Genomic DNA, 10865 nt, shown 5'->3' on the forward strand with positions numbered 1-10865 from the left:
GTTTACTGTACGTATGATTTCTTTTTTGTATATAATTAGTGTATGTACAGTATGTGTCATAATATTCTGATATTTGGTGCAGACTCAAACACTTGTAGAGAGTGTGTGTGTGTTTTATTGTTGTTATTATAATGTAAGAATACAATAAAAGCTCACATTGCTTCTGTGTGCGATCAACCGTTTTGTTTAATTTTATTTCATTATATAAACAGCTATATATACTTACTCTGTGCCCTTCACACTTCCTGTACATGCTGAACTGAAGCAGTTATGTTACAGAATATTTAGACTTTTTACGGGTTTTGGGGTTCACCCAACCTGAGAAAAGAAGTTCAATAAACTTAAGATGATGGATTCAATCAATAACTGCTTGGTTACAAACACAACATATGTGGCCACTCTCAGAACGATGGCGTTGAAGTGGTTTAAAAATGAAAACATTTTCAGTGAAATTAACTTGTGATCAATCAAACTTACATATTTTAATTAAGTTAATGATAAAACATGAGTAAATTCCTGATGTTATACAGCCTATTGGGTGTTTTGGTGGCTTTAGTAAAGTGGCATTAACCTCATACAGCTTTACCCAGGAACTCAACTAAATTGCATTGTTTCAGTGTAGTGTCGCTCCAATGATCAACTGAAAAGCATGAAATGTGTTTTCACACAGGGCGTTTTCACATTGCTGAAAGATCTGTTGACTCTTGTTCTTGGCACATAGTTTCTGTGGACATCAGTCATCCTTATCTCTGCAAGAACTATTAAAAGTTTAATAAAACGGTTATAAGCTCTAAGATGGGATCCAGCCTGCATGTGAGGACTTCACTTCACTGTTATTGTAGGTTATTTGAGGTGTACCTACGGGTGTAAAGAGAATGAGACCAAGGCCGATTCAACCAGTTTATTTGTTTATTCATTTCTAAAGCTCAAATCATGCACCTAAAGCTGACATTATCAGCTGAAAGTGCCTTATTTTTTCAAACCTGGCCATGGTGTTAAGATGCCAACCATGAACTGCATTATACTCGGCTCCTCTTTTGCGGGGACCTTTGCTGAACAACCCCAATAACCCCTTCATCCTTCTCATTTCCTATAATAGTTCTTCTGTACACGCTTTAATGAAGACACACACAAAAAAGAAATATTAAAAAAGAATTGCCTTATCTTAGAAATATTGATATTAGTATACATTTTGCATATAGAAAATAAGATTTCAGTGTATAATTGTGTATAAAAATGTGGTAGAAGAAATTAACAGTTGTATGACTATATTATCGCAGCAGACTACAGAAGCTTGCAGCCCCGTCTTTGGCAAACATCACAGAGAAACAGTCTGGGATACTGATTGTTATTGCTCATCAGTTAAAGAAAAAAAGAGATAAAACCACAAACACCAACACAAGCCACTGGGTGGAGACATCAGCTGGGGCCCTACAGGGATGGAAACAAAGAGAGAAATATTAATATAGAATATAATATTGTACCATCAAAATACCCTGAAGACCCTACAAACCTATTTATTCAACCATCTTCTTACTACACATATAAAGGGGTCCCACGGTACATTAATTTCCTGCCAAAGTTAGAACAGTTTTGGTTATTTCATGAGAAGAATTTTTGTTGTTTTTCCCCGTTTTTAGTCCGCAGGGCTCAGCATGGAAAAAGAGGACATCGTGTACTTCCTACCAATCAAGAAGTAGTGACATAATCTGGTGAAAGATGTGGGATTATTAAATTTGATCAAACCACACCCACATGCAGAGGTGTGATTTCCACTGGGGACGGGAACGCCTGCACATAATTTATATATATATATATAAAAAATAAAATTAGTTGTTTCTATTTACAGATAATTTTCCAGAGAAGACAACAGAATTGATCTTGAATCAAATATAAGATGGTGCTCTTTCAAGTAAAGATAGAAATCAAGCATTATTTGTTTAGATTAAAGGTTAATTATTGATATTGGGAATGTTCTCCACTGCCTGTAAGAAACTGATTTGCTGGATTATTTGTTAAACATGTTTGAATGTGCTTATTTAGCCATTAATATTTAAGGTTTGAGAGAAATATTAAAGATTTTAAATATATTTTCTTTTTATTATGTGTATGTGAAACTTAAAGTGACTATTTTGACTGAAAGGCAGGTCAGATTAAATGCAGGTATTTTAAAACTACGTGATCTTTGTATCTTTTTCAAATATTTGATGCCAAACATTTCATCATTGATTGTTAGTAATTCTGTCGATCACACATACGGTTTAGATCAAGAAATCAGATTGAAGCTCATAATTCCAAGATCAGTATTTGTTAATAATCACAGGATTGAGCAAAATATTTCATTTTTATCATGAAAATGGGAGCCTTACCGTGAAAAAATGTAACAGTTGTGTAAGCTGTCCATTTTTGAGTGTGTCAAAACGATCTCAGTGTACTCCGAGTCATCCGCATCACTTTTTTTATTTACTTCATCCACAGTGAAGACTTCAGTTGGAGATAAGAGAACCACATCCTTGTATTCAGTGCAGTCTCTCAGGGTGGCAAAGAAGCAGGAAGTGATATTTAATATGACTTGCCCGTCCAAATCCTCCATTTTCTTTACTTTTTTATAGCTTGAATAAACTGTGGTGAAGCTTCCAAATCTCACCTTTGAGCCCTTTTTTGCTGTGTAACTCTCCTCTGAGAGAACATACAGAGTGCTGCACGTCTTCGGATTCAGCAGCCTCAGGGAATCCATGAGCAGGAAGTGAAGGGACTTGAAATGGAAGTCCTCTTCATAAGTGCTCACATTTACGCCCAGTCTCTCCACATCCTTGTTAAAGGGCTTTATAAAATCTACATCCCCGTTGAAATATGCCAAAAGTGCAGTGGTGTGCTCTTTTATTCCTCCGGGGATCACCGGTGAGCACCCGTGAGTACTTGTACTCCATGCTTTCTGGAATCCCTTACTGCTGTTTAGCTCTTGTTTTAACAGGCCTAATTTAATGAACTTCTCCATGGCCTGTTGATGGCATCCTTCATACATGTCATCTACAGCATCTGGGGCCATGTCCAGTAGTTTCGCAGTCGCCTGTAATTGAATATAAAGTTTAAAATATGGGTTCAAGAGAGGAGACAAGTTTTGAATAGGTATTTGTAAGAGAAATAATACTCACTTTGTAGTAGAGAGCAGTGAAAACGATTGCAGCGAGTTTTCGTCTTTCCCACATTTTTAAGGGCTCTTCTTGTCTTCTATCTGCACAGGCTGCTGTAACAGAAATCAAAGAAAAGCAGGACCAGAGTTGAAATAAAAAGTCCTGTGACGCTACACACAGCCCAGAAATGGGATGATCAGAAGTGTTTCTCAAATGCTTTGTTTGGACAAGCCCTCAATGTGTCATTATCAGTTTTCTTTCCTTGGAATACAGCTAAGATAAACATTAGCGATAAGAACACTTAAATGAAAAGCAAATGTTGAAAATGTTGAAAGGCACATACCTTAAGCAAGAAAAAATATAATATAAAATTTGTGGGAGCAACTCAAATAATCGAGTCCAAGTAAATCAAACTACAGGGGTGTGATCATTCTCTGTAGAGCACTGCTGGATGTGAAAGACCTTATCTCGTCGAGCAACTCCTTTTCCTTTCCTGTGGAAGGAAACAGCATGCCACTGGGAGCCCTGATGTAAACAATACTCACATGCCCATGTGTACACGAAAGCAGTTTTTGCTTGCTATAATCATTCCTCCTATTCATTCTGGCTTTTAAGAGACCACTTCCTTGATGATTCATTAAAATAACACAGCACCAATACTTCCAGGTGACTGGTTATTGTACATGCTGTTGTATTCTTTGCTGTTCCCTGTAGGCATTGGGCTTGTGAGTAGCTAATTCCTGTCCTGTAAGATTGTGTTTCACCTCCTGACCTCCTCTCACTTCCTTCCTTCCTGGCTGGAAGGGAGAAATGTTTTTACAGTGGTCACTAAATGAGCCAGTCAATGATTTCCCAGTGGCAGTGTGGACACTAAATGGTATTTAGACTTAGACTTAGACTTAGACTTTCTTTATTGATCCCCCATAGGGGGAAATTCACATGTTACAGCAGCAACAATAGAAAAGAAAGAGTGAAGAAAGCAACAGTAGAAAATAAGCAATAGCAAATAAATATATGTTGTGATGATAAATAAATATTCACTCTATGGACATAAAATGTACAGATTTAAGCAATTTTAAATCCAAACACTGTTTCAAAGTTTATCTATGGTTGTTAACAAAGTAAGGCCCTATTTTGTGGGTTATGACTAACTTAAATTTCAAAAGTCTAGGATCTCTCTGAGGACATTGGGCCGTCAAAGAGAAGGAAAAAAAGTAGCCTATATACCATAGCATACAGTTTACATGCAGCCAACACTTCCATCACTAATACAGATGACAATGAGATACTTTGGTATAGCTCGTTAGTACCAGTTTGTGTCATTTATGTCGTTTAATATTCATATTTTAAAAATTACCGCAGCAAATGGCCGTGGTGAAGTTTTAAATTGGATAATACCCAGACATTCACTCCAGATCCAGCTGTGTGTTCGTATTCAGTTTCAACCAGTGCTGACAGGAGGAGGACATTATTTTAAATGAATATTTAGATAAAAAGTAATGGTATTTTTTTTATAGAAAAATCATGATGTTCCAATAGCTCTCAGCCTCCATGTGATGTGTGGCAGAGACCCGAAATCATTACTGAAATCCACCCCTAAACCTGACAAATAGGACACACCTCTTCACATTAGATTAGAAATCTGTTTGTCCAGATTAGTGGTACATTGTGATGCTCATTTGTAATCACTGGGTCACATTACATGGAAGCTCTTGAAAAAATACCATTATATTTTTAATAGAACATTTATTTAAATCAAATAAATCCCATGATAGCAATGAAAATAAGTTTTCTAAGTGAAATCAATTTAATATTTTTTTTTACATTATAATATTTACTGCTCTTATCAAGTCAGCATGTAAACAAAAGTAACTGTTTGAGTGTCAGTGAAACAGTAACTTATTGATGGCCTTGATGGTTCGAGTTGTGGGAGCTGAGCTAACTGTCCTCCTGCTGCCAACTCTGGGGGAAACTCAACACGAAGACTCCGCTGGGTCTGCCGCATCTGCCGATTATCTAACTTAAAACTAATTGGTCTCCTCCGCTTTGTTTTATCATTAAACTACATCGTGTTACATCTAATAAACATTGCAGGAACACAAGCTGGGATATTGAAACGTAGATGCGTTGCCATGACTCCGGGTTGTACCCGGAAATAGCGCCACTTCCGGTTACAGACGCGCCAAAAAGAAAAAGTGACGTTGCTGCTGAAGCTTGTGTTTATATTTCAGTTTCCACCGAGTGACAAGCGACTGAGTGGACTATTAGCGCTAACATAACATTAATGTAACCCACTGGACAGAACCTGAGCTACACTGGTGAGTTATGGCCAGAATACTCCAAAGCTAACCTTAAAGTGACGGGGGCTAAACATAGATACAGTCTGTGTAGTTAGCTATCACCTCAAGATATGGCTGCTGCTAAATTAGCTCTGACACCCGAGTGAGTCAAAGTTTCAGCTCTGTTCATCATACTGCAGCTAGTCTAGAAGTATTTATATTTATTTAAAAAAAAAAACGTAATACAATGAAACTAAGCTTATTTTTCAAGTAGATGTTAGGTGCTTTACTTAAAAAGTTAAATTGTTATGTGTCTCCCTCTATTATACCGCGAACCAGTGGGAACTCCTGGACTTTTACTCAGCTTTTGTTTTAGACCTAGATTTGAACAAAACACGTGAAAACATCATGACTGCAGTAATGATAATAATACATCATAACACAAGTCTGCCAGGAGCCATACCAATGACATGCAATGGCATAACACACAGTACTCCTGCTTCTGTAATTGTACTCATAGAACAGTAAATCCCTTTTTATGGAGGTTATAATGTTCAGTTTTTGTTGAGACTGTGGTCACTTTTGCAGACATAGTTTGTGGTGCTGTTGAATTGTACTGTGCTTTACTGACAGGTCTTATTATTCTACTATTCTCGCTACCTCGCTTCCCTAAATCGCTTCTCTTCCTCGTGTCTTTACTTCCTCCCACTGAAGATGTCACAGCGAGATGCGAGGAAGTGATGTGTAGGACACATCTGTGTTTGGCTGCTTCTCTCCTTGCTACTGGTCTCCTCAACGTTCATTTAATATTCTAATAAGATTCAGAAGATCCTCCATGATGGCGTAGAGGGGAGAGATTTCTGGGTAACGGGAGAAGAGAGGACAGAGGGACATTTAAGTTCAGCATTTTGTATGGCAGTGTGATCATAGAATAATTTATTCATGAAGATTGTGCCAAATGTAGAGGATTGTGTGTAGTGTTTTGAAAAAGGTGTGCTGAAGTAGTAGTAGTTTTAGCAGTAGTAGAAAGTTACCACTCTGTACAATGTTTTTTTTTCAGGTTGAAGGATGATAGCAGTCCTAAAGTGTCCTTGAGTGCATCACTAAAAATAATTTGAGGATGAGGAAGTGGGAAGACCGAATGAGGAAGGTTGAGCAGCTTGCTCAGTCGTTCCAGCAGAATCCTCTGGCCGCAAGCTACAAACCTCGACTTTGGCCGTGTCAGCCCTCTTCTGTCTGGAAGCTCTTCCCTCGTCAAAGTTTGGCTTTCAGCTTCGCTCAGAGTTGCAAAGAGGTAACACAACGCGTTGCTGATGCCGGATTATCTCATCAGGTTTTACATCAAAAATATTGATATTTGTGCCTCGCATTCTCTAGGCTGTACATGTTTTTGCACTTGAAAAAGAAAATACACCCCTGGGTAAAAGGATCTACCTGATTACCAGTTACAGTGAGCTGTGGCATTATTACAGGTAACTATCATCAGCTCTACATTGCAGAATGAGGAGCATCTTCTTTTGTGTGTTTGGAACAAATGCGATGATATGCTTTGATGGATATTTGTCTCTTGATCTCTTCCAGGACTTATAGACAGTCTCTAATGCACTGCTATGAGGTGATACCAGAGGGCGCTGTCTGTAAGCTGTACTTTGACTTGGAGTTCCACAAGCCCTCAAACAAAGGAGCTGATGGGAAAACTATGGTGTCTTCACTTATCCAGGTAGGGTACTTTTCACATCTTCATTGGCAATTCATTTTTTTTATGGAGCAGCTTGGAGCAAGATAGACTGCACTGTGTTTTTAGTCTATTTTATGTGTTTTATTTGTTTTACCTGTTGTACTGTGTTTCTGATGTGTGGGGGTGTTTTTAATGCCTGAATGTGGGTTTTTAAACCTTGTTTTATAGCCGTGACAAAAGAAAATTTTCTGTTTTTACCTGGAACAGACAATAAAGTTGAATTGATTGATTCACATACGAATAAAAATGATACTTTGTTTAACAATTATAAAGCCAAAGAATGTGTTCTAAATCAAAGAGTTTCTGAGGGGACGTCAAGTTCACTGTTGATTCAGAGGAGCAAAATATGAGAAGTAAAGGGTCTGGTTGTAGATTAGAGGCACTGACTTTAGAAATAAGTGAAAATTGCTCAAATGTGCAACTTAAACTAGCTTCAAGCTGCTTCTGTAGACTGGAATGTGTCACACATGGTGGAAACATCTGTTCATGTGTAATTTATCTCATTACTTTATAACCTTAAAGAGTTAGGACATATTGTACATTATATTTACCTGTCTGCGTTTTGTGTGTTGACAGTATGTTTGCGACAAGCTAATGGACGTTTATGGGATTGAATGCTCGACAAAAAATGTCCTCAATCTTGACTCCAGCACAGAGGAGAAGTTCAGTCGACATCTCATCTTCAATCTCCAAAATGCAGCTTTCAAGGACAACATACATGTCGGTATGCTTTGTTTTGCATGGAGGACACAAAACCTTTTTTCCTCAAATGTAACTCCAGTCACATATCTCCTTTTTTTCTATTCATCTATTTTTCATTGAAGGTGAAAGGGCAAAGTGAAATTTTCATTATGTGGTGAAACTTGTCTTTATCTGTACATATGACAATAAAACGATTTAATTGAATATTCTGTCTGTTTTTTTTAGGTGGGTTTATCCATGCAGTTCTTCAGCCAGTCCTGAGTACACCCAAAAGTGGAAGTTGCCTGAATGTTGGGATGAATTCAGTGGCCGAAAACAGTGAAACACGGTTTGTTTTGAATCTGAATCTGTGAATATAATTATTTTAATTTCTCTGCTATCATCATGTTGTGTAATTTTTTTCATTGATGCGCTGACAGCAGATCACATGCAGTTCCTGAGGAGAAGCCAGGAAAGGCACACGAGATGGCTAAGAGTCCTCAGACCAAGAGGCGCAAGCAGGAAGAGAAGGACCTCACCTTTCTCCAGGTGAAAAACAAGGATGGCCAAGACTGTCTCTTTGTTGATCTTGGTAAGACAAACCACAAGTTTTTCTTGCACTTATCTGTGTTCAATGCTTCTCTAGATTACTCCTCTTGAAATACTCATCTCTCCATAACTTACAAAAACAGGAGTTTACACCAAGAACAGAAATTTCCGCCTTTACAAGTCATCGAAAGCAGGAAAGAACGCTGCGTTCACGGTTGCAGACGACAACACGTTTATTGCCAAACCTGTGAAGGGAGTTTCTGCAGAGGAAAGTGTATTCTTGGCTTCCTTGGTCTGTAATTTGAGGTACACTGAGCATCTTTAACTCAGTTTTCTGTGTGCTGAAATATTTCCTTTGTTAAGCCGCAACATTATAGCTAATTCATATATATTCATATATCATTAGTTTTACAGGTCAGAAAATTCTTACGTGGGACGTCCCAGAAACAAAGGAGTTCAAAACCCAGAGGCCTCATTGCCCAAAAGGATCAGTCACAAATCCAGGTAACACTGAAGTGACAACAGACACTTCTCTCTATACTGTGCATACATACAGTGTATTATATAATCAGTCAGTGTATCAACATTGTAACTTCATACGTTTCAGCATACATAGTTTTAATTTACGTAACTTTTTTTCCATCCATCACTGACAGAATCACTTTCCGGCTGCGAGTCGTCCCCTCATCAAGAAGTAGACAACTTTGTATTAACTCTGGTCAAAAAGGATGGTGTACATGGAAGTAAGCGTTGAGCATATGCTCATCACTTTCAATACATTTGTATGTCTAGTTTGGGGCCAACTAATGACCATTTTCATAATTGATGAATCGTTTGGTTGATAAAATGTCAGAAAACAGTGAAAAATGCCAGTGACAAGGTAATACTTTCAGATATCTTGTTTTATTCAACCAACAGTCCAAAGCCCAAAGATATTCAATTCAACTTAACATGGTACAAAACAGAGAGCAGAAGAAAACTCTCAGATTTTATAAACTGGAACCAGTGAATGTTTGGCATCTTTTGTGGAGAGAATAACTTAAACGATAGATTATCAAAATAGCAGATAGCTTTTTTTGTTGATCAACTTAATTGTTTGAGTCCTACACAACAAACTTTCTGCAGCTTCATGAAGTACCTTTAACTTATGTTTTCTCAGTTCTAAAACCTGCTTTAAAATTGAATGACAAATTTCAGAGCTTAAGTCGTTGCTGAGTGAAATGGACGATGTGTTTGATAATCTTATCACAATACTGATTTTCTTCTTATGTAAATCAGTTCTACAATAACTCCACCTTCATGTTCAATTTTTACCAGTAAGGAATTGATTCAACTGTATGATCGTTTTGGAGGATGTAGCTTATGTTGTACTGACAGATGTTTCTAGTAATTTGTCCATCCCATTTATACCAATGAGGGTAAGCTAATCTGCACTATGCAGACACTTGAAACAGTGTATATCAGTAATGTCTGGACTGTGTTTCTGTTATGTTTCTTTAAACAGGCATCAGACGATGGAACTACTTTGCTGCTGAGCAGCTGCTTGTTTACGACATTGCAAAATACCGCTGGTGTGAAAATGTGGGAAGGTTTCATAAAAGCAACAACATCATGTACGTATGTTTCATGTTCTGTTGACAATCTTAAAGTGAGCTCCACCCTTCTGACTCGGTCTCATCCTCCTCTGCAGGATCGTCGTGGATCTCAAAGAGGAAATGTGGTACCAGAAGTGTCACGATCCCGAATGCAAGAACTTCAGGTCGTCAAGTATGTCATGTCCCTAACAGCTGCAATAACAACTCAAGGGCACATGATCTGTGTGTGGGGTAATACCGCTTGTCTGAGATAAACTTTTCTAATGCTGCAGGCTACCCGCTGCCTCAGGAGATTTGCATCAGCTACATCATGACACTGGTTTGTTTGCTTTCCTTTTAAAGTTCAGGATGTTCCTCACAGCACACAGCAGCTTGTGATCATGTCTTCTGTTCACTGACAGGATGAGGAAGACCAGGCTTACTTAATGGACGAGGCTGGCAACATTGAACCCAGCCAGGCACCAAGCCAGGCCCCACGGAGCACAGCGTGCCTGGAGGAGGAAGCTGCTGATGAGTGGGGAGACGGCCAGGATGACCGGGACTATTTAGAGAGCCTGGAGGAGTTTGAACAGACCAGTGGGGATATCTCTGATCAGCTGCTGCTCAGATGTTTGGTGGATTTTGAATCACAGTAGAGGGTGAGGTTTATTTTATTTTATTTTGCACTGGCTGTACAGCATCACTGATATTAGTAACATTTTACTTTTATTCTTCCTATGTAGCATTTATAAACAGTATAAAAACATGAAAAATGTGTTATAACACACAATGAAGTACCTATAAGTGGAGACTGGTGCATGAAGAGATAATGAGTGGCAATATTAAATTTATTTATTAAATGGCGAGATTTAAAGTGTTACCAAGACACATTAATTAATGCACTTTATTA

At 38.1% G+C, this 10865-nt stretch overlaps 2 protein-coding genes across 2 annotated transcripts; one reads left to right on the forward strand and one right to left on the reverse strand.

The window, feature by feature from the left end:
- Positions 1-887: 887 nt before the first annotated feature.
- On the reverse strand, positions 888-3558 carry LOC139199132 (ecto-ADP-ribosyltransferase 4). The gene is made up of 4 exons (XM_070828154.1): positions 3478-3558; positions 3156-3247; positions 2370-3070; positions 888-1431 (listed from the first exon to the last, which is right to left on the reverse strand). Exons 2-4 carry the CDS (start codon positions 3207-3209, stop codon positions 1359-1361), a joined length of 828 nt encoding a protein of 275 aa, XP_070684255.1. The 5' UTR covers positions 3210-3247; positions 3478-3558; the 3' UTR covers positions 888-1358.
- Positions 3559-5390: 1832 nt separating this feature from the next.
- primpol (primase and polymerase (DNA-directed)) lies at positions 5391-10699 on the forward strand. Its single transcript, XM_070854306.1, has 14 exons — positions 5391-5452; positions 6474-6707; positions 6791-6885; positions 6995-7133; positions 7728-7875; positions 8079-8181; positions 8276-8424; positions 8525-8687; positions 8788-8885; positions 9038-9124; positions 9886-9994; positions 10072-10148; positions 10249-10295; positions 10378-10699. Exons 2-14 carry the CDS (start codon positions 6534-6536, stop codon positions 10609-10611), a joined length of 1623 nt encoding a protein of 540 aa, XP_070710407.1. The 5' UTR covers positions 5391-5452; positions 6474-6533; the 3' UTR covers positions 10612-10699.
- The last annotated feature ends 166 nt before the right edge of the window (positions 10700-10865 follow it).

Source organism: Pempheris klunzingeri, chromosome 3 (genome assembly GCF_042242105.1).
Source record: "Pempheris klunzingeri isolate RE-2024b chromosome 3, fPemKlu1.hap1, whole genome shotgun sequence".
Lineage (NCBI taxonomy): Eukaryota > Metazoa > Chordata > Actinopteri > Acropomatiformes > Pempheridae > Pempheris > Pempheris klunzingeri.

What these genes read in the sequence shown, in the direction of transcription:
- LOC139199132 (XM_070828154.1), bottom strand. Translation starts at nt 3,209, where the DNA reads ATGTGGGAAAGACGAAAACTCGCTGCAATCGTTTTCACTGCTCTCTAC. An exon ending in TCACTGCTCTCTACTACAAA is followed by an intron (nt 3,071 to 3,155) that starts GTGAGTATTATT and finishes ATTCAATTACAG; the next exon opens with GCGACTGCGAAACTACTGGA. An exon ending in AACTGTTACATTTTTTCACG is followed by an intron (nt 1,432 to 2,369) that starts GTAAGGCTCCCA and finishes CCATCCCTGTAG; the next exon opens with GGCCCCAGCTGATGTCTCCA.
- primpol (XM_070854306.1), top strand. Translation starts at nt 6,534, where the DNA reads ATGAGGAAGTGGGAAGACCGAATGAGGAAGGTTGAGCAGCTTGCTCAG. An exon ending in TCGCTCAGAGTTGCAAAGAG is followed by an intron (nt 6,708 to 6,790) that starts GTAACACAACGC and finishes CGCATTCTCTAG; the next exon opens with GCTGTACATGTTTTTGCACT. An exon ending in CAAGGACAACATACATGTCG is followed by an intron (nt 7,876 to 8,078) that starts GTATGCTTTGTT and finishes TGTTTTTTTTAG; the next exon opens with GTGGGTTTATCCATGCAGTT.